The 24,036-nt window shown below is 38.1% G+C and overlaps 2 protein-coding genes across 4 annotated transcripts in view; both read left to right on the top strand.

Moving 5' to 3' along the window:
- Positions 1-21,271, top strand: part of LOC128027623 (serine/threonine-protein phosphatase 2A 55 kDa regulatory subunit B beta isoform-like) — a 46,323-nt gene extending 25,052 nt beyond the window's left edge. For 2 of the 3 annotated variants that reach the window (XM_052615389.1, XM_052615390.1), the window contains exons 2-9: positions 11,249-11,346; positions 13,165-13,330; positions 13,769-13,881; positions 16,641-16,818; positions 17,000-17,164; positions 18,949-19,118; positions 19,444-19,535; positions 19,684-21,271. In XM_052615389.1, the coding sequence (XP_052471349.1) occupies positions 11,249-11,346; positions 13,165-13,330; positions 13,769-13,881; positions 16,641-16,818; positions 17,000-17,164; positions 18,949-19,118; positions 19,444-19,535; positions 19,684-19,963 (1,262 nt within the window). In that variant the 3' untranslated portion in view covers positions 19,964-21,271. Of the gene's footprint in view, positions 1-9,644; positions 9,766-11,248; positions 11,347-13,164; positions 13,331-13,768; positions 13,882-16,640; positions 16,819-16,999; positions 17,165-18,948; positions 19,119-19,443; positions 19,536-19,683 lie in introns of those variants that run through there. The other variant, XM_052615392.1, reaches the window with a different exon arrangement.
- A 465-nt stretch (positions 21,272-21,736) lies between these two features.
- LOC128027087 (G-protein coupled receptor 151-like) lies at positions 21,737-23,990 on the top strand. The gene is made up of 2 exons (XM_052614398.1): positions 21,737-21,743; positions 22,031-23,990. Exons 1-2 carry the CDS (start codon positions 21,737-21,739, stop codon positions 23,548-23,550), a joined length of 1,527 nt encoding a protein of 508 aa, XP_052470358.1. The 3' UTR covers positions 23,551-23,990.
- Positions 23,991-24,036: the final 46 nt, after the last annotated feature.

The following is a 24,036-nucleotide window of genomic DNA, read 5'->3' as shown; positions in this document are numbered from 1 at the left end:
ACACAATTCTCACAGTGAAAGCAAAATCCTGACACGAGAGCAAGAAATTGCATCAAGAGCAAAGAAAAGCGTTTCGAGAGAAACATTTTTTTTATGGAGAAAATATTTTCACACTGATAGCAAAACATATATTTGAGAGTTTTTTTTAAAGTATTTTGAGAGAGATTTTTTTTCTCAGAAATAATTAAAAAAATTTCAAATGTATATTTTTTTATGTTCTATGAGAAAATACTTTCTCTCAAAACTTTTTTTAGTCTCAAATATAATTATTTTTTGCTATTGGCATGAAAACTTTTTCTCTCAAATATTCTTTTTTCTCTCATGAAATGTTTTTTTGCTATCAGTGTGATAACTTTTTCTCTCAAACTTTTTTTTTTCTCTCAGATCTTTTATTTTCTCGCATGTAATAAAGAATCAAAACTCACTCCATAGGGAGGGGTTAAAGGTTCATCTTGCAATTGAAAAAGTCATACTGCATTCTGAATAAACTAAAGGATGAATCCCACATAATAACTGTTCACATGCACATGAATATTAATTCGAATTTGGACATATTCCAATTTTGTGAGTGTCATTTAAACACATTACCTATTTATTTATATGTGATTCTGGGTAATTTTAGATTCAGAGCATAGTCGAGCATATTTCTGGAGCAAGATGATGACTCTTTTCTTACTATAATTGTGCATTGTGAAGTTAGCCAAGATACATGCCAAAATTGCAAGCATGCACGAGAAAACATCTCCAGTATTTTCAGAAAAGAATGTATATGTTCTGATTACATACACATATTTCCAACATCTGAAGAGCATGTCAAAGTCTTTTACAGAGAAAAGGAAATTACTATACTTTAAATCTTAACTGTAAAATAATAAATAGTGTTCCTGTAGCTCAATTAGTAGGCAAGGTTGGGGGTTCGATTGCCCGGGAAAACATGATAGGTAAAAATTCATAGCCTGAATGCACTGTAAGTCGCTTTTGATAAAAGTGTCTGCTAAACGCATACATTTTAAAATAAGTGCATGTAAATATGGCCGTTATGATTTTTACACTCCTGGGTTCCAGTATTTCTCCTTTTAACACCGCACAGCCCTTGCTATCTTTTTTTTAAAACAGACAGCGTTCTTTCACATTATATTTGCCACTCAGATGGACTATGGTTTTAATATGCCAAAATGATGCACAAATGTGTTTGCATTTAAGTGTTACAGTCTATGGTGCTCTAGTCTTGACTGAATGAATGCATGTCGTTCACCCCGCCCCCTCACCACATACCCATACTGCCTTGCTCATGTGATGCAGTAGATGATGATGGTATTTTCCCACTGCAGACATCCTCAGTAGCGTAATTGAGGTCCGGGGTTACTCTCGCTCTGTGTTTCTCTCCCGCAGGCTGCGGAGGCTGATAGACAGAGTTTAATAAAGCAGCACTATAACCCTTGTGTGCTTCTGTCTTTAGACCCACATTGAAAACAGGCATCTGAGTCTAAAGTGGTTGAAATTCTCCATTGGGATCATTTACACCAGAGACTGATGTGTGATGATTCACATTCCAAGCATGGTTTGATTTTGATTATCGAGTGCTCTCTTTTCTGAAACAACCAATGCTGTCTCCCCTCTGACCCGGGAACGTGACCTACCAAAGAACCTCTTCTTTTCTCCAATTTGTCTAATTTACTAAAGTGCCACGGCCATAGTAATTGGATTTTGCAGGGGTAACATTGTAGTCCCAGTAATGGTTTGCTGGGTCCCAAACCTAATAAAGCCCTGATAGATAGGTGATAGAGGGGTGTTTCAGAAACACCCGTATTGGCATCTCCTTCCATAAGCTAAAGAGAAATATCAAATTACTCCATGAGGGTTCATAAAGAACTTTTAGGTATGGAGTTAATATTTCAGGAATGCAGTAAAAACACTGTTGATTCATATGCGTAGCTGAAATGGATATTTGTTTTTTTAATAGCTTCTTGTTTATTGCGTCTTTTCAAATTATATCCATGGGTGTCGTGTTCGCTCACACTTGGGGAACATTATCCTTTATTTAATTTGCACAGGGAATCCCCGCATTGCACACCTTTCCTGCACTGAAACACAAGTTATGCAGTGACAGACTTCTTCTCTTGCGGAATAAAACCCAGTCAAATAAATGGAATTTAGTTTCCATTAGCATAACACAGATGCTTTCGGGTTGACAGCACTAATAGCTGGAGGATGGATACGACCATGCTGAGACGGAGAAAGGGATTCAGTTTTTGCCTTCATTTGTGTTGCATGGGTGTAATTGACCAGAACGCTCCCCCCTACATACTTACACATCGGTCCATTCCACCACCCACGCTACACAACACACTAATGAATGAGAAAACGCCCTGAAACACTGACAAGCTCATCAATTGCTGCAAGCTAGTAAAGTAACTGAGCTCTAAAACTCATAGGGAGAGAAAGATAAAATATTGCTTGGCAGAGAAAAAGCTTTGCAGTACTCCAAATCTGCATTGCAGGGCCTGAAGCCAGCAGAACGTAGCCTGGATAGACAGTAATGGCCTCACGGTATTGCGCAGGCAGCTTGCCCAGGCTCAGTTACATTACTGCTTATGTAGGCACTAGTGCACTAAAAGGAGGAGATTGCAGCATCAGGGTTTAAGGTTACCTTACTCTAGGCCAGTCTTATCTTAGTCTAATATAGTCTAACCTCACCACAGTCTTACCTCACTGCCAGAAGATATCACCGCATTTTAATTCAGGATTACCTCAAGTAGGGATGTTGAGGGTTCAGAAAATAGCAGATGCATTGTTCACAGCAGACACTTTGAAGTCGAACACTGTCTCGAAAAATATTAAGGAGTTGGATTTGTTACAAAAGCACTGCTTTGACAGACCTAGTGGCGATTCTTGACCGGGGTGACCTCACTAGTCAGCCCAATTAATCCACTAAAACCTCCATGTAGTCTCACCACACTACCATAGAGTTAATGGAGTCATTGTGTCTTGAAATTGGTGGTGTGCATATTATAAATCTGCAATGCCTTGTGGGCATCTAATCCCATTTCCGTTTCTATGTGTAATCTTTGTTTCTACGTTGTACCAAGTGTTATTTTTTTCACAAACGGTTCACAATCCCCTCTGCGACTGCTTTCTTGTAATGTCCTTGTTTAAAATAGCTGTGCAGTTCATCAGTAGCCCAGCGGGGGTGACCCTGCCACTATAACCCCTACAATACAATTTACACCCCCATGCTCTCACATCAGGGAATAATGACATGCACCACCCCACATGGGCCTGCTGCTATTATTCAAGAGACAGAGAGAGTGACAGACAGACAGACTGCATCAGTAGTGGTTGCCAACACAAACGGCCCCAGGCTACACTTTAAGACTTTAATCATAAAGAGAAATATTTCTCCAACCCAAAGGGCTCCATTTATAATTCAGGGGGAAACAGTGAGGCACTAATGTTGCTTGCTGAGTGCAAGAGGAGGACAAACAGCGAGGGGCCAGTCGCATTAAACATTCAGCTGCTGTCAAACTCAGATTGAGGTTTTTATTGAGGGATGTAGTTAATGAAACATGAGGAGAAATTTAAACTCGTCAACTAAAGAATGACTTGGGCTGATGATACAGAGGGGAACTTTTTGAGCAATGTCATCGGGCAACCTTGGGCAATGTTGCCGTCAACGGGCAACCAGGTGAGACACAGGCCCCCTGACCGATCTAAAGTAGCCAGATAGAAATGTGTTACCCATCCTCAATGGATGTGTACCTTTAGCCTTAGGCTTCATATATAATACACCCTAGATAAGCAACAATTATAACACATATAAACGGAAGACTCATGTTGTATTACATTAACATGCTGCTAAGTTAACAGCACAATATTTGAATGTGCTTAATACAGTACACACAAATATAGGGTAAAAAAATCATCTTTTCCTAGAATGTATTTAGATGTAACTTTTCTATCAATACTTTTCAGTAAAGAATGTATAAGCATAAAGCATATACACAAAAATATAGTCAACATTTCTCCTGCTTTCTCCACCATCTTGAATGACTGTGCAAAGTTTATTGCAATCCTTTGCAATTGATGCAATGCAATTTATAACTTGCCCCAAAAAGGAAGCTTATAGCCAAAATGAGGGATTCTAAAAAGCAAAATATGACTGCTTCCAATCTTTTAGATTAGGCTTGCATCTAGGTACACTACAATTTACCATTTAAAAAAAAAAAAAAAAAATATATATATATATATATATATATATATATATATATATATATATATATATATATATATATATATATATATATATATATATATATATATATATATATATATATATATATATATATATATATATATATATTTCCTTGATGAGCATAAGAGATTTAATATTTTACAGTCCCAATGTACTCCTTTTTAGAATCCATAGCAATGAGATTAACTAAATGGAAATGAGGTACTGTAAACGCACACACAGTCTGTCTCTTTTCTTATGTTCTCTGTGGTGTCCTACAGCTTCAGTTCTCCACATCTGTAGTTAAATTATGTATCTGTTAATGATGTGTGAAATTCAAACCAGTTTCCCCCGCTCGAAGTTCAGCCCCCTACATGCGGCCTTTCTGCTCTTTCTACCAGACACATGCACAACACATAATCACCCTCCCCTCCCATTCCCTGGAGGCCTGCACCACCTCTCTCTACCATTTCCACAGGGCATTTTTCCAAGAAATAAGGTTAATTAGTTTTTTTTTTGGCCTCAGTCTCTCTCTCTCTCTTTGTGCTGTGGTTGGATGCAATCAGAATTATGACTGTGTGTATCGGGGAGTCAGTGACATTGTTGTCGATCAGCAGGTGGTCAAGCTTATTATAACCAGCTCAAATCACACCCATGTCTGGTGAAATTGGTCCAGACCTGCCTCATTCAGCAGTGGGCCAAAGGCAAGTCTTTATTCTACTGCCTTTAAAACCACCAGACATTGACTTAAAGCAAGTCGATAAAGTCAACCATCGATACAATCCAGGCAAGTTAACAAAACAGCAGGCGCTGTCTGCCTCATGTTGTTTTGTTTGCTGTTCTGGCTGTAAAGTATAGATTCATCGATCAATATGATTTGATGCCCATGCTGAACAATCAAAAGAAAAAGAAGGAACAACAAAAACTGCCTGTGTTTGCTCTGTGATATTAATTTAACAGTAAATATAAGCTATTATGACTGTACAGTTTATAGTTAGTTTTCACAACAGGACCTTATTGCAATCATTATACGCAGCTTTCTGGATACAGATCCATGAAAATTTAATTATCAAGATAGATCTGGGCACACTTGACACTTGTCTCTCATGCAGGCTTCAATTTGTGGGGGACGTTCAGTGTGCATGTTGTACGGAAGAAATTTAAAGGAATAATGCATCCAAAAATGAAAATTCTGTCATTGCCTTCTTAATTCTCACTGATGATCAATCTTGCATGGGTTTTCTCTTTACGCAAAACTAAAAATGAAAGTAAATGATAATCTTCAGCTTCAAAAAACACATAAAAGCATCATAAATAAACTAAAACTAAACATAAGTATGAATGATGATTATTAACGATATTATTGAATTTACAGAAATGCATACTTTTTATATACAATACCGTTTAAATGTTTGGGATCTGTTAAATTTTCATTGTTTTGAAAGAAGTCTTTATGCTAATCAAAGTTGATTTATTTGATCAAAAATACAGTCAAAATAATAATAATATTGTGAAATATAATAACAATTTAAAGGAATTGTTTTCTAGTTTCTATATATATATATATATATATATATATATATACTAAAATTTAATTATTCCTGTGATGATGACAATACATTTTCCAGTCTCCAATCTTCAGTGTCACATGATCCTGCATAAATCATTGCTGCTCAAGAAATATTATTATTATGATTGTCAATATATTATCATTTGTTCTTCTTAATACTTAATACTAAAAAGTTAAATTCAGGTTTTTAAAACATTCTAAAAAATGTATCACAATTTTTTGGAATGTTTAAAAACCTGAATTTAACTTTTTATCAATTTAATGAAACCTTGCTGAATAAAAGTATTAAAGGATTAGTTCACCAAAAAATGAAAATTAGATTGTGTTTTACTCATCCTCGAAGCATCTGACTTTCTTCATTCAGATGAATCCAGTCAGTGTTATATTAAAAGCGCGGTGCCGATGAATAAAGGCTTGACAGATAACAGAAGTCAGAAAAAAAGTGTTTATCACGTTTGGAATATGGATCTTTTTGTCACTACAGGAGACCTGGTCTAACCTGTTTGTTGTCATAAATGTTGAAGAGATGTGGTGGATGTTTTTCAGTAAATATTATCATAAATGTGGGTCTGTTTCTCACTAAAGTCTATTGTATGCATTATGTGTTATACTTTTATGGTGGTTTTGGAGTCTTATGTCACAAGACCCCGTTCGCTTTAATTTTATAGAAAAGAGCAGCATGATCATCTTATACAAAGAAAGTCATGTGGGTGATTAAATTGAGACATTCTTTAGTAAACCCTTTAATCTGTCCCAAACAATGTTGTTGCACACTGTTTGCTTACCAAACCAATCTAGCATTCTGAATAGATATTAAACATATCTGAGAACAGATACATTAATGAAATCCTCTTTTACTGGTTGATCCTTTGAGGTGCTGCACTCAGCAAAAGGGCTCTAATCTCACAGACATGTAACTACATTACAACACAGTGCTCTATCAGGTCCTGTGATGACCGCATATCCCATACAGACATGCTTCCACACAGGATTTACACACAATCGTTTCATTTTGGCTTTAAACCAAGCACTGATTTTGTGTTTTGGAAATGATTGGATGTTCTTTAGCCCGGGACTGGCTCAGCAGACTCTGACTGACCTACTTTTCCACGACCCAGTCTCTCTCTTCTGTTTCAGACAGCTGTGCTCTTGACTGTTTGTGAGGGCTGAGGGATGAAGCTACACTTCAAAACAGATTCCACTTGTTTTTCCTCCCAATCTTTGTTGACCTGCTGTCCCCTTTTACTGCGTAGTGGCATTTAACATCTTGATATGGTGCATCATCTTTATCTCATTCTCATTTAATCTTTGTGAAGGCAAAGGATATCAATGTGTAAATCAGTATACTGTAAGCTAAGTGTGACTATTAGACTTTGTTCTAGCGATGTTGTTATTATGCTCTGAACAGTAGGATATTACTCACCGACTGTGTTCAGAATGGAATACTAGCACACTGCTCCCTCCATACTGCGTAGAGTATACTGCATACAGCTTACCTTCTGTTAAAAATAGCATGTGAAACAGAATGTATTATATAATGCTAAACATTCTACATTGTAAAAAAAAAAGATTTCTGGATGCTTACAATATTTCACATTTAATTACATTCTTTTTTTGTTACCGTTTGTGAAATTTAGCAATTTTTGATATTAATTTGTTTAATGAAATAAGTGAAATAAAAAAAGAGAAAATATCCATACTGTGCACATTATACATACTGCTGAAATGATATGGGGAGTATGCTAATATAACATTTTGAACATTATATTTGTGCTATTTCCCATGATGCCTTTGTGATGGGGAAGCCATGGTCATACATGCTCAAGAGCTGCCGGGACTGCTGGGATTAGACAGGTTGGCACGGTAACCCACTTTATGGTGTGTGAGTAATGAGAGCGGCTGCAAATTACAGCATGAGAGAGATCGGTTCTTTCCCAGAAGCACTCTGGGTATATGAGACCCCGACCTTTGAACCTGCTGTTGCAGACATGGGCAACCGCAGGATTTATTGACTGCACTCTGTAATGTATTGCCCACTTTATTTTTCATAGGCGGCTAAGCATAAAGACATTCAAAATAGATGACTAGAGCCTGTAGGACACTAGACCTGAATTCTGATTTCCTCTAAATCTCACAAAACAAACAATGTTCCATGCTTCAGCCCAAAAGAAAGAAATAAGAAATAATATTTTGTTTAAAAAATTGAAGGCTGCTTTTTTTCCTTTTCCTTTTTAAAATTATTTTCCTTATGAATACATCCAGACTTTTTTGGAGTTGATTCCTATTAGATTTTAAGGTGTAAAAAAATATAAATTAATAAATGTTATTAACATTTTTATTAGTTAATTTAGTTAATTTGATTTAAATTAAATTAACAAATTTAATATGAATAAGCATAAAATAAAGGCTATAAAACTATTATTGGCTTCACAGGCATGAGAATAGTTATTTATGGCATTCTTATGAAATCATTGCATTGAGAATTTGTCATGAAAATAATGTTGCAGTGCAAAAAAAAAAAAACTACTGTACATACTTAAAATAAGTGTCTTCTTTTAAAAGTTAAATGTGATGTGAACATATTTTTGTGAGGTTCACCCACACCTCTACTGTTCTTCTGAGTCGCTAAAGTAGGTTAAATAGGGACATCAAATTGTGCAATACCCTTTTCCTGGATTTTTCCTTATCAAGCAGTAACACACAAGGAAATGCTGGAATACAGGGCCGTGACATAGCTTTTATGAAATCACTCTCTCTTTCTGAGTCAACAGACCCTTATAGAACACTCTCTACTCTCGCTCTCTGTTTTCTTCATCTATTTCCATTTTCTTCTCTGCTGTCCCTTTTATCCTTAAAGTGTAAGATGAGGAATAACATGTCTGTAATTGAACAAACTCATTAAAACATTGTCATCGGTTTTCTCTGTCTCAGACTGCAGTGTGCTAATGTGTTTATAATGAGAGAAAGGCCTGCGTTATTGTCAAACAGAGGTTGTACAGTCAGGTGCACCTTAATCATCTCCTTATGTGACATCCAACTCTTTCCAGGAAGCTTTGCTGACAATTTTAAAAAGCCGCTCAATGTAGAAAAACAAAGAACAGAAGATGATTAGAATAAAATGAGCTGTGTGGTCATAACTGTAATGTCTTTATTCTCTTGTCTTGTCTTGTTCTGTGCACACAAAGATAAGAAATACAGCATCCAGATCAATGGGGGAATATCTGCTTAATTTTGGCAAGGAAGTAACAGATCTTTATGCCGACTGCTGGACAATGCAGTAATCATTTAGTAACATGCCTGTAAATATAAACCTATAATACATATATTTCTAAAAATTATATTTAATTTAAAAAATACACAAAATTGAACATTATAGATATTACATTACATTGACTCTCATAGTATGGGAAAACAACAAGCACTAGAATGCACAGCAGGAAAGAGTGTGCCGTTGTGAACAAATCATACTGTTCCTCAGCTATTTGTGACCATATTTCAGGACTGTGTATTTCAGCATTCAGCAGCCATGTTCAAAAATAGACTACATTTTCTGTTTCTCCCCCACTGTGCTATTGACCGGCATCTTACGCTGTAAACCACGCATTCAGGCTGTTTAACATACACAGCAAAGTCTTTCAGTCAAACGTAGCACTAGAGTAATGGAAGGGATCTCCATGGCAACCGCTTCCTCCCGTTTTCAAATCAGCAAGCAATAAATCCATTGAGGGTGTGTGGTTTCTTAAAAAAAATTGAAGCACGCTTTCCTACTTGTTACATCTCATTCCCCTTCGTCTTTCATAAGCGGATTCCAATAGAGACACAACATCTATGAAAGCAAGTCTGTAGATTTCTACTGTAGGCAGAACAACACAGAATAATCAAGCAATGTGATCTGCTGCTTTGAGCTCATCACCCTTTAAACAAATGCATCTTTTTGAAGAAGATAAAAGAAGATTTCTTAAAGGTAGGAAACCCTCCTACAGATGTAAATAGCCTAGAATCTATAGAGGTTCAGAAACATTTGGTCGAAGCATTTGTGGTTTTTTTGATCACTATTGCTCATTTTTGTATCGTATGCCTGGAAAGGATGAAAGACTGTTTTTGATAGAAGAATTTGCTTCTCTTTCTGTGCGTAGCAGCATTATAATCAATCTTTCTGGACTGATTTATTAGATGTCTCGAGCTAATCCTGTCGTATGTAAATTGTGTGGCAGAATCTGTCCTTGGCGGCAAATCCTGTGGATTTAGTGTTGAACGTGAAGGATGTTGTGTATTTCTGTGTCAGATGATAATGAATGGAAGGAAAATCATAGTCGGAGGAGGGGAGCGTCGGCTCTCTCTGGAGGGGCGGAGAATTCTGCTGCGGGAACGACAGCTCTTGCTTTCTTTATCTGTTTATGTGCACTGAATGTTTTTTCAGCCTTCTGGTTTGATCCAAGGATCCCATAAATGATTTTGAGGGATTATCTTATGCGTTTGTATGCACAAAAACGGCAATACATTCCCTAAGTCTCTTTTAACCTATTTTCTCACAAATATGGGGCACTAGAACACCTGTCTTCCGATCGGTATTGACAGCTATGAGAGCAGAAAAGCATGTGCATGCATTTAACATATGCAGATGGAGGACTAATTGCTGTTTTCCTGCAAATGGCATGTTGTTTGACAAACAAATGCATTTATGGAAGCTTTTAATTCTGCTGTGATTAATAGATTAGACAAAGCTTATTATTTATTACGTTCTTGTACTGCAGAACACAATGGCCCTGTTTGAATATTACATATCTTGTTATAAGAATACTGTGGTGCAGACATAAGAATAACTGTCTTATGAAATGTTATACATTGAAATAGTTCACTGAAAAGGCAGTTAAGGCATTTTTAATTGTAAGGTCTGAAGTCAATAGTGCCATACATTGTCCTTCTTTTTTAATGTCTTGTAACCAATTGCAACAGACCAAACGTGAACACGTGCATATTATGTGTGTTGTTCTCTGAATGTAGACACACAGCATGCAATATCCTCCCTTATTATTTCCAGCCACTGGAGTGTGGGTTTAGTCGTATGCATAAACATATTTCACAGCTGTCTTTCTTAATTCTAATTGAGCAAGCATTCTGTGGTTAAATATTTTTTATGATGTTAAAATTGTATAACTGACCGAATTCCTGCCTTCATCTTTCCTATTACTCAACAGTCTCTTTTTTATTATGTAATAAAATTTATTTACAATATGTCAAATCAATATTTCATGTCCATTTCTTTGTTTAGTAAGTAGCTGTGTAATAAGTGGCATAATGTAAAGTGAGCCGGTCATTAACCTCCAAATAAACCTCTTCAGAGAGATACCAGATCGATAATGGCCAGCTGGCCGTACATTATCTTCTACACTTAAAAAGAGTGTTAAGTCTTATATACATAAAGTCTCTCTTGTGTTCTGTTGCAGCTGACATCATCTCTACTGTGGAGTTCAACTCTACTGGAGAGCTCTTGGCCACGGGAGACAAGGGAGGAAGAGTTGTGGTTTTCCAAAGGGAGCAAGAGGTAATATATGAAAAAAATTTTTTTTATCTGTCATATGACTTCATTCCTGTAAACAAGAGCGCCATACAGCACGATTGCAGGCTTTTTACAGTGTGAGCAGAAACCACAGAGCCACACCCTGTAACACAACTTCCTGTGGCCTCAATAGACACACAATGGTAACACAGGTGGGGTATCTATAAACCTCAGGTGCACATTCTCAGACATGAAGCTTTTTTTTTCCATGTGTTTGTTCGTAAAACTGTGAACAGCGAGCACAGAAGTGAAGTAAGCTACGCTACAAGCTAGTAACAATACTGAGCTACACTGAAGCAACTTAAAGGCATAGTTCAACTAAAATAAACAATTATGTCATCATTTACTCACGCTCATGTCACTCCAAACCGGCATGACTCTCTTTCTTCTGTGGAACATAAAAAAATATATTTTGAAATTAGTATGGTTAATGATGTAGCCATTTGAATCACATTTAGAAAGCTATGCCAGTGACAGATGATCAGAAAGTGTCCTGTACCAAAGACTGTAGAATACCCAAGACATGTCACTCATATAGTTTTGAATGGGAAAAACACAATGCTCAATATGGCCGCTCAACTGCAGGAAGCCCCGTCTTCTGAACGAAAGAGCCAATCGCTAATCGGTAAAATCAGTGTGTCACTGCGGCTGCCGTTAGAAGTCCCGGTTGCTATAGAAACATAGAAACAGTCAGCGCGCTGAGACGTGCTCTTACGACTACGCATGTGCACTGCTTAATCTAGTCTGAGAAATACAATTTTTCTAATGCTGTTTGAGCAAAAGAAACAACATTTATAACACAGTTGTTGTCAGATTTCTTTGGTGATTTCGAAATGTAATCCTAAACTCAGTGAATAGATTTGGAGAACTGGGTGTTTCCCCATTTAAAGAGATAGGCGCTGAACTTGAATCCCTGAGAGGCGTTTCAAAGATGGTATTTAGAGTTTCAAATCAGTGAATAGTTTTTTTTTTATCTGATCATTTGCATAAACAGTCCAAAAGGAGCCAGATTCACTTAAATAAACTGGACTTTCCAGCATACTATATATGAGAGAGAGAGCCATTTAGTAAAGTTTTGTGAGCAATACAATGCATTGGTGTTGGTCACACTACACTGCTACTCCTTGGGGAAAAAAAGCTTGTAATTGGAATTGTAACTGTAACTACTGAACTACTGTAACATTACAAATTTCAGGTAGTTACATCACTAATGCATGATTTTTCTGTTCAGTTCAGTTTATTCTTCCTCTAAAACAGATGCTATGCTGTCATTCAATAATGCCCTTTACACAACTACTTCATACACACGGGTAGATTCTTACAGCACCCTCTAGAGAGGAACTCCTCTGTTTACTTTAATTTACATTGCATGAGTGGTTTACACAATTATTGATTTTGATGGTTCCCAACGTGAAACGTCTTTATTTCCTGGCTTCCATTGATTGTGAATGCATTAATGTAATAGTCCAACTGTGACCAGGAAACCTGCAATTAGCTGTTAACAGAATCAGCAGCACATTATGGGATATTTACAGGCAGAAAGCTCTGCAGATTTCCACTGATCTCAGTGCTCATTATTTACAAGGTCTACACATTCTCTATCCCTTGTGTGTTCATTTATTATATATTTTTGACTAATTTGATTATGCATTCCATTGCCAATAAGCAATTTAGCTATTTTGCCACATATTTCCCCCCACATTTAGTAGCTATATTCAAGCATAACTCAACATGCTAGTAATGAGCTACACAGGTCTTTTCAACACAGCTTAGATGGTGACATTTCTCTCCTTTCTCCCACAGAGCAAAAACCAGCCTCACAGACGTGGGGAGTATAATGTTTACAGCACGTTTCAGAGTCACGAGCCGGAGTTTGACTACCTGAAGAGTTTAGAGATTGAGGAGAAGATCAATAAGATACGCTGGCTGCCTCAGCAGAATGCTGCCTACTTCCTGCTCTCCACCAATGGTGAGTCCACGATTGAGATCTCAATGCAGTTGCAGGGAAAGTTCACTCAAAAATGAAATTCGGTCATCATTTACTCATCTACACATTACTTCAAATGTGTACGAATTACTTTCTTCTGTGGAACACAAAAGAAGATATCTGGAAAGTCATTGAGGTAGAAGCTAAATCTGATTTTACTAAGAAATGCATTAGACCACAAACTAAGATCTCAGTGATATCATACATCTCCCCACGTTCAGATGGTATGGCTACGGTTTACATTCTCTGTTGGTGCTGGATCTTTTCCAGCCGTGTGCCAGATTGTGTCCCACAGACTGCAAAATTTCCCACTGCCCACCGTCTTGTTTTCTTCTTTCTCTCAATTTCTCTTTTTATCATCCTTTGCTTCCTTCCAAATGCTATTTTAAAGCTGCTCTGTGTGTAATGGTTTATTTCCAGATAAAACTGTGAAGCTGTGGAAGATCAGTGAGAGGGATAAGAGACCGGAGGGATATAACCTGAAGGATGAAGATGGAAGAATCAGAGACCCGACCACCATCACCGCGTTACGGGTTAGCATGCTTGTCTTATCACCACCTACAAACACACAATAAAGACAAGCAAAATATGCATACTCAGTATTTAGTATACCTGTTCAAGATATGTCAGAATATCTATGAATGATTCTGACAATGAACAAAGAAAATAAAGAAATTATATTTTGCATAAAGAGCATTAATCTAAGGGCATTAATAATAACATTTGCTTTGTGACATTCTCATTATCATTAAATTCTCATTAGAGAATTAGGTAGTATAATTTTTTATTATTATTATTTAAATCAGCATAAATGAAACTATGTACAATAAATACTACAATGATTTATAAATATGTTACCATTTCACTACAATAATAATTATTTCAGTAATAAATAAAAAAAATGTGAATGTCCTTAATTGTCATAATACAAGAAATATGAGTAGTCTTTAAAACATCCTTCATTTTCTTTAAGCATAATCCAATTTCTTATTGATTTCTTTGATTTTAGAATTTAACATGACACAGACATCTTCCAAGGTTTTGTGAGATTCACTCCTACTACCCATGTCTAAGTTTCTAGTTTCTAGTAAATCTGTAGTTAGCTTTTCTAAGAATCTGGCTTTTGGAGAGGCTGAAATTGCAGATAGTTGTACAGTTACACTCCATCCTACACTGAAGTACATTTATTTCAGTCTCGTAAATGCGTTGCTGCTGTTTTCTCACATTCTCACAAGAAAATCTCATTCTCTGTGTTCAGCATCAATGCTGACAAATGATGAGCTGTCAGCGACCAAAAGGCATTCATTCATAATCATACAGCAAGGACAAAGACAGACGATGATGTGCAGTGAAGGGGCTCACTCGTTCTCCACTCATCCCTACAAATTGAATAGAGATACTAAGAGGGCGCGACTCCTAGTACCCATTAATGTTTGGTGTGGTGTCTGTTTTCTGCTCCACGGCCTAATGGATTAAAGCACTCCACTCGTCTACCATTGTCTGTCCGGGCAGAAGATTAGCCTGACAACACACTGATGGCACGGAGCGGGCGGCAATCCCATTTGGACCGTGAAATGTATGTGCGGTGGAGATGTGGAGACGGGTTTATCATGGAGCTCCGGTAGTGAGGGAGGAGGGGAGGGAAAGAGACACATGTCATGTATTCTGGCAGCCTCTAGTGCCTGCGCTGTGATCTTTCTCAGTATGCGATTTTACCTCTAAGGTTTGCATTGGTCTAGTTTCTGCAGTCCATGAGCTGACGTGATACAAGATGTGACTGCCATGCCATTTAAAGCCAGTGGATACCTGACCTTTTATAACAATACAGAACATCAAAATGGATTCATGTGATATTTGACCTGCTAATGCTGTCTGTGCCATAAAAACTGAAAGCAAGGTGTTGGCCAATCCCCCATCCCCCTGCCTGTCTCAGTGGAAGACAATAAATGTGTTTTCTTATCTATTTCATGGTCTTTTGCTCTCTCCTTCGCTCCTGTGTGATCTGTTTGCTCTTTGAACTAATGTGGGACTGCTGAGCTTGGCACAGGAGGTTATTTTCCCTCAAGAGAAATTAGAAACAGAGGGACTTCTCTAGACTCCACAGTTATTTTAAATGCAAAAAAAGATTCAATAAATAAACTGAATAAACTCTTCTTAAAATAACCTTAAACAAAAGGTTATTTTATTGGCATTGATGGATCCACAAAGAACCTTTTGACTTTCCAATGCATAATAGATTCTTTATAGTGGAAAAAGGTTATTTATATTATTAAAATGTTCTTCACACATTTTTTTGAGAATTATTCCCTGGAAGGTCCTTATGGAAGCCCAAAATTGTTCTTCTATGGAATCACAGTGAAAATTCCTTTTTGGAACCTTTATTTTTAAGAGTGAATCATCATAAAGTTTCCAACTTATTAATTTAAAATAAATGACAGTTAATGCTGTTTTAAAGCAATGGCTTTCAACTAGGGGGCTAAGATAATTAATATTATGATATTAGAACAATCTTATGCAATTAAATTGCTGAAAATATAGTTAAATAAATAAACAAATAACCAAGACAAGAATTGATTAATATTTATTTTTACACTAAATAACTTTTTAAATACATGGAGTTCTTGAAATTTTTGGATTCACAAATGAATAGTGTTCTGCTCATAGCTTTACTTGCTATGTCCCACATCTTTCAAAGCATTGATAAAAACTTGCCAAATCCATTGATTAGTTCTTCCTTAAATACATATATTGTACCGTTATGAAAATATCAGATGCTTTTGAAAGCATCAGATGATCAGTCAATAAACTGTGGGTGGTCCATGGGTGTGCCATCTTATGCTGAGACTAATAAAAGGATGACATATAAACCTGTCAGCATGATCAACAAACAGCGCATTAAATGCTAATGTGTGCACTTGAGCATGCACACCTAAACCAAAACAACCTCATATACATATTCCTGTCTAAAAGCTCACTGCTTTCATCCTGGATTCATTTTAGGTCTACATCTTAATGCAGCTGAAACATTACAGTAGTGGTTTAAAAGCCTTTTTAAAAGGTTGATTTTAGCAAATGTAAGCAAAACTCCCACTGTTCTGACCTGCTGCTTAATACTGCGTTCTTTAAATAGAGTTTTGGTTTATTATGCATGTCCCAGTTCTTGCTGATGAATTACAAAGAGGGTCCCTAGTGGTGATATGACCAACAATCTTTGGATAAAGGATGTCTGTGTTCTGGCTGTTGTAATTGTTACAGCAGATTCTGACCTTTTTATCTGTCTTGCTTCACTCAGGTGCCAGTACTCCGGCCCATGGACCTCATGGTTGAGGCCACTCCTCGGAGAGTGTTTTCCAATGCGCACACATACCACATCAACTCCATCTCTGTCAACAGCGACTATGAAACCTTTATGTCCACCGATGACTTGAGGATCAACCTCTGGAACCTGGAGATCACAAACAGGAGTTTCAGTATCCTTTCATGTCATTAAATTTGACAAAACCTGTTTTTGTTAAAGAAAGGTTACCCTCAGTACTGAGCCCGGCACAACTGTAAATGACTTAGTTGTAAATCTAAATAATAATGGTTTTGACCATTATTTGTGCTACTACTAAACCTAAGTTGATGACTTTTCCTTAGCTTCTTTTTCAGACATTGTAGACATTAAGCCAGTGAACATGGAGGAGCTGACTGAGGTGATAACGGCAGCAGAGTTTCACCCTCACCAGTGCAACACCTTCGTCTACAGTAGCAGTAAAGGCTCCATACGGCTGTGTGACATGAGGGCATCAGCGCTCTGTGACAACCACTCAAAATGTAAGTCGGTGCAACCCTAGAACAACAAAATCCATTCTTGTCTCTATGTTGTACTATCGTTCAAAAGGGTCATATTTATAAAAGAATCATAAAACAGTATCTCCTCCAAAATATTGAACAGCAATGTGTTTTTTTTTAACACCAGATCAGCATATTAGAAAGAAAAGCAAAAGAAAGAAACAAAGACTGATTGCTTAGAAAAGTAATAGCACAGCATTCCCACACCAAACTGTAGGATTGGAGGCATTTTTCATGTCTCTAGCTCAAATAGTGTGGGAGTTATTATCCATCGACTTTCAATACTTAGGATTAAGGGTTTTTAACAAATTTCCAATATGCAACTGTGATGCTTGCCTTAGCAAACACCACTAATAAAGCTTCTTTAAAGTAATTAACATATTGTAGACCTTTTTAGTCTAGTTTTACTGCATTCTACTAACCTGTATTGTAACATTACTAATGCAAGGGCCGGTACAGCTCTAGAAGCACTGTTGTCTCTAGAGAGCACAGCCACTACATACGCCATGTAAGGGATTAGCCTCTCTTCCACCTAGGGCGAGGGCGTTGGTGGTGAGGATTATGCTAATTTTTAATATGATTGGAACTGGCTAATTTCATTTGGAGATTGGACACAATGCTGACTGATGAATCTGTACTGGTGGTATACAGTAGCATCCCTTTTGGCTGCACATGGCTGAATTGATAACCACAAATTGACACATTTCCATTTCACAGGCGCTCGGGTCTCCAGTTTAAGGTGGGATGCTTCCATGTGCATCTGATGATTGGATTTAGTGCTCAAGGGCAGATAGCTGTGCCTCTGGTTTTCACACCGCTGAAAGAATTTAGTCATATTCCTTAGTTTTATCAAAGTGCTCACTGGTCCATGTGTTCACATCCTTTTGAATAGACATAGTGCTGCTGAATTTTAAAGGGACAGATTTGCTGGAGGGGGTGACAACAGTGAGGGCTTCGGTTTGTATGTCCCGCACCAGTCTGAGCTAAATTATACACACATCTGTCAGTTTTTTTCTTGGTACATGATCTCACAGCAGGCGGATGTACCAGTCTGCCTCAGGAAAGACCTCCTCAATGTCTTCTCTATTGCATAGTGTGTGCATGTGTGTTGCTCCTTCTATCCACACTAATAAATCTTTCAGGCATCCCAGAGAATATTCTTGAAAATCAATCTGCGGAGTCAGACAGGGGAGGCTGACCAAGCCCTGCAGGGCTCCAAGCAGCAGTAGAGGCCAGGCGGAGGGCCGTAGCCCCTCATATCATTCCCCAGAGGACTCATTAGCCCCCTCTGAATGACACCCAGCTAGACTGCAGGTGGACAGGCTCACAATGTGACATGGCATGCTCCATGGCAAACACCTGCAGTCCACCAGTGCCCAAATATCCCTGCAAGCATTGATCTGTTTCCTTCCCCTCTGCCTGTGTTTTTTCATCTGCTGTGTAGATGCCTGCTTAGACACATCACAGGATAGTCAACAAAACTGAGTCAACAAAACAGCGAGGGGATAATCGATAGTAGATGATAAAGATATGTTTCTCTGCTCTGACAGGTGTATTATTTCTCTGACGAGCCAAGCAGATTATGACATATTGGGAAGCAAACAGTGAAAGTGATTCAGAAAAATTTCTTTAGAAAGTTGCTTGTCCATTTTACTTCTGTAATGTGGTGTACTTCTGAGTGAGATGGGATTTTCAAAGGAGACGGGACATGTTTTATCCTCATTTTAAAAGCTTCCATATTTGATTTCTCATTACTTTTTTTCTAGTTTTCGAGGAGCCAGAAGACCCAAGCAATCGTTCCTTTTTCTCTGAAATCATCTCCTCCATCTCTGATGCCAAGTTCAGCCACAGTGGGCGGTACCTGATGACACGGGACTACCTGACAGTGAAGGTCTGGGATCTCAACATGGAGAGCAAACCACTGGAAACCTATCAGGTATGACATTGGGAAATTGAATTGCAAACAATCTGAATTTAGCAATGTATTGAAGGTTGATGCCTGATTTTTAAGGGCTCCACTAAATTATATTTGGCTTTTAATCCATGTTTTTTTAGCTTCATCTATATGCTGGCGTACTCCTAGACAAAGAAAAACACATGCACATTTATACATTTATAATCTTTGTCTTTCAGAAATCAGACCAAAAATATTGCACTACACAAATGTTGCCCAATAAAATGCTCTCTATAATGAGATTCCTTAGAGACATCAAAACCAGTGTTTACCAAATTAACACTTTTGTCACTGTTTTATCCACCAGGTCCACGATTACCTAAGAAGTAAACTCTGCTCGCTGTATGAGAATGATTGCATCTTCGACAAATTTGAATGTGTTTGGAATGGATCAGACAGGTCAGCGTTTTACATATCTGCATTAAATATTTCTTTTTTAATAAACATACTGTTCAAATTGTGAATGATAAATGAATGCACAAATTTGAAAGCAAAATAATTATCTAATAACAAATATTGCTGACGTTTCACTTTGTTCTGTTTCCAGTGTGATTATGACTGGTTCTTACAACAACTTCTTCCGAATGTTCGACCGTAATACAAAGCGTGACGTGACTCTGGAGGCGTCCCGGGAGAACAGCAAGCCTCGGGCGATCCTGAAACCACGCAAGGTGTGTGTGGGCGGAAAGCGTCGCAAAGATGAAATCAGTGTGGACAGTCTGGACTTTAGCAAGAAAATTCTCCACACTGCTTGGCATCCTTATGAGAACATCATCGCTGTGGCAGCCACCAATAACCTTTACATATTCCAGGATAAGGTCAACTAGCACAACTCTACCACCTCCCCACGTACCTGAAGAGAGAGAGAAAGAGGAACAAAATGCTGCAGCTTAGCAGAATATTGCAAGGTGTCTTTTATGATGAGAAACTGGAAGTTACCCTTGATGTAGGGAGAATTATGGACAGATATTGCTGGCCATGTGCAAGGATGCTTACAGACTTTTGAAAACAAGAAGCATCCTGCCCTCCACAATCATACTTCCTATAAAACTTCCTAAGTACCTGCATTTCCTCTTCCGTAAACTTGTTTATTTATCATATTTATTCATTTCTCGGCTGGTAGGAAATGCCTGACTCTTTAAATCTGAACAAATGTGCAGTTTCATTACAAAGATATGAAGAATCTTTAAAAAGGGCGTAACGAACAGTGAAAAAAAACAGGCCTTTGCTCACATCTCGGCATCAGAAACAAAGGGGTGCCTTTACAAAAAAAAAAAAAAAAAAAAAAACTGTGGGCGTCTGTGGAGTCCCTTGCAACCTGATTATTCCTCTTGAAAGGAGCTCTGAAGTAAAAGTCAATCCCATCAGTCATGTTTTGTAATTTCATGTTGTCCTCTTATTTTGATATAACCATTAATAAGCTGTGGTGCCTTCTTTTCGTATGTGGGTACTCGAGTGGCAGGCAGGGTTGGAGGGGGGTGGGGATTTCGGAAGGGTGGTATTTGGGTTGTGAAGTGTGAATGTTTTTACAAGAAATGTGAAAAATAGCTTTGTGTAAGAAGGGAAAAGAATTGCAGCAACATGGTTTTTCAGTACGCAGACTTGAAGTACTTGAATTTCTCATTATAGTCTCCACTTTATCTCAGTATGCTCATATAATTTGACAGTAAACCCGTTTGTCTTTTATTGTATTCTTCAGTGCTAAGGCTGGGTAAAAAGTATTATTGCATGCAACATGTCATCTATAATGAGCCAATGAAGAAAATATCTATTCCGTACCATCAAATGAACCTGTAACAATCAGACGTCATCGTTTCCATCGTTTCCTCTGCATTTGTCTGAGACTGATCAAAACGTCATCGTTCAGTTACGTCACTTTGGCCTGAGGATGACAGGAACACCGGTATCATGATGTAGCCTATACATGATGTGAAGGTTAAATGATATCAGGGAATTTTATTATGTATATATGAATCAGTAATGTTCTCTTCTGAAGAAAAAAAAAACTTCAGTTGTAAACTTCTTAATGAAACAAAGTTTTATAAGCTCAGAATGTATCTACATGCAATTATTTGCCATGCAGTCTTTATGCTTAATTGAATTCGTTGAAAATAAAAGTGGGAAAAAAGGAAAAAGTTGTTGAAAAAATTGATCTCTTGCTCTCTTTTCATTACACGTAAATTATACAATGTCGCCCTCTTGTGATAATTCAAGGAAAAGACATGCTGTCTATATTCCCTTTTCATACAAATTCAAAGAATTATTAAAATGCTGTAATACACTTGTATGCGGTTAGTCATACCAGTTTCAATATGATTTTAAGATTTTGAGTCAATGACACAAATTCTTGTTTTTAAATTATAATAATTCTTCCTAATTAAAATTCCAGTATCAAGTTTCTTTTGGATAAAAAGCAGAAAAAATAAGACCACGCTGGTATGAATTCGCACAAGAGTAAATTCAATTTAAAATGTAATTAAAATAACTTAAAATTTAAAATTTAATAAAATGAATATTTTCATTCGCAAACGCTCACAGTGTGACAACATGCCCCATTAATGGGACAACAATAACATAGACCATGCTTTTCCTGGTCGGCAATGTTCAGTAATTTTTGTCCCTTGTTCTTAAAGGCTTTTATACCTCACTTTAAATTTAAGACAAATCTAACGTTACTATGAGAATGACTCGAGTAAAACTATCCAGTTCTCTTCATTTGGATTTGAATAAGATATATACTTAACGTTACATGGCAAACATTATAAAAGGTGTTAATAATACCTTATGAAGTGTTATGAATCCATAATTTCCAGTGACAACAGAAGAAATAAGTTTATGTCCATTTGCAGCAGTCGGTGCCTTTTACCCGTTATCATTTTAATTGGCCTCGGGAGGATCGCGACGGGCAGAATTAAACGCTGTCAGTCAGCTGGGGACGCCACCTGTCAATCAAAACGTCCGTTATAAAGTCACTCCGCTTTCGCGCCGTCTAGTCAAAGGCGGGAAGAGATCACGGGGAATTATCAGTTCACAAACGCGCGGTATTAGACGCAGTTTTGAGAGAGATAATTTATTTCTAACTGCACACATTGGCAAATTTATCTCCATTTACCAATCTATTACAGTGGAAATTGATAAATTACCTGCTATGAACATGAGCGCCGGGAACAGTTCAGTGGCTAGAGGCTCATTCCTAGAGAGAAGTGGATATCAGCACCTGGAGCACGGAGATCTGAGGCTTTGGATTCCAGTGGTGCTGGGAGTCATCTGCGTCCTGGGTTTCACCGGGAATGTAACGGCTATGGCAGTCCTGATCACCAACGCGCGTAAAAGTAAGCTGTCTTTGATCAATGCGCTCATCCTCAACCTCTTGCTAGCTGATGGTCTGGTCCTGGCATTCGCTGTTCCCTTCAAAGCCACTGCTTATTCCCGTGCCAGCTGGACCCTGGGATTGTTTGTCTGTAAGACCTGTGACTGGTTCTTGCACTCTTGTATGGCTGCAAAGAGCTTTACTGTGGCCATAATGGCCAAAGCTTGCTACAGGTATGTCAGTAACCCCACCAAGCAAGTGAGCATCCGTTTGAAGACTATCCTAGTGGTCCTGCTCTTTACTTGGCTCTTGGCGTGTGTGGTCCCCATTCCCCAGTGGCTTTTCTCCACCCTCCAAAAAGAAGCAAATGGAATGATTTGTGTTCAGACAGTGCCAGTCGATTCCCACGATTTAATGTCCATGTATGTCAAGGCGTACCCTCTTCTGGCCTACTGCACACCTTTGAGTTTCACCCTACTTTATTTCTGGAAGACGTATGGGCGATGCCATCGCAGGTTCAGCAAGACCAAGAACCTGCGGACGCAGATCCGATCCCGCAAACTTACCCTGATGCTGTTCAGCCTGACGGTGGCAATGGCCACCATGTGGCTCCCACAATGGGTGTCCTGGGTTTGGATGCGGCACGCGCTAGAGACCGATGGTGCCTTCCCTCCAGTCCTCTTCACTCTATTCGCCCAGCTCCTCATGTTCTCCATCTCTCTAGTTAACCCTCTCATCATTCTCGCCCTCTCCGAGGAGTTCAGGGAGGGGTACATTGGCTTGTGGCGTAGACTCACCCTCCGCAAACAACTGCCGAAACAACACAAGCAAGGACCACACACCCCGACTGCCCCAAAGTCACCCACTCCGAGACCTGAAACATCAGCCCACCTCCCTCCACACCAGCCTGGGCGAACAGAGGTGCAAAAGCCTGAGAAGCAACCAGGCCAGAGTGAAGGGCAGCAGGAGAGCCCAACCAACAAAGATGGAATAGTACTGCAAGACGTAGAGCAGTTCTGGCAGGAGAGGGAGACTGGCTCCCAGACACACGAAAATGATCCTGTGCCCTGGGAAAATCAGGATCCGAAAGAAAGAAAACTGTAAAAAAGCGAGAATCTCTCTTCTTTTACATTTTTTCAAAACGAAAGAACAAAAAAAAAACACATTCAATAGATCAGACCTCATCTGAACTCGCCCCCCCCCCCCTCCCACTTATCGTGACTAATCATAATTATTTATGTTTGTTTGTGTTTAAGATAAAAGTGATAAAACTGGCTTGATATGATGTATGAGTATATAGAGATGACTGTATTATTTATATTGTATTATATATTATGGGTAGCAATATCACTAAAGTGTGGTGATGTCTTGTGCGCACAGGTCCACCAAGACAATAAAAATGCTGAAAAGCTGTGGATAGATCTCTCCTGCCTAAATCTTACTTTTGATGATATCTGCAATCTACCCCTCTTTATTATGAGAGTATTTACACAATAAGATCGAAATTAAAATGTCTACAGAACGAATATGCTGTAAAGAAAGTATTAAGGGAATAATTTTTTTGTAAAATAAATGTATATGTATATATTA

This window comes from Carassius gibelio, chromosome A14 (genome assembly GCF_023724105.1).
Source record: "Carassius gibelio isolate Cgi1373 ecotype wild population from Czech Republic chromosome A14, carGib1.2-hapl.c, whole genome shotgun sequence".
NCBI lineage: Eukaryota > Metazoa > Chordata > Actinopteri > Cypriniformes > Cyprinidae > Carassius > Carassius gibelio.
The sequence above is the reverse complement of the archived record's forward strand: the minus strand, read 5'-3'. Positions and strand labels throughout refer to the sequence as shown.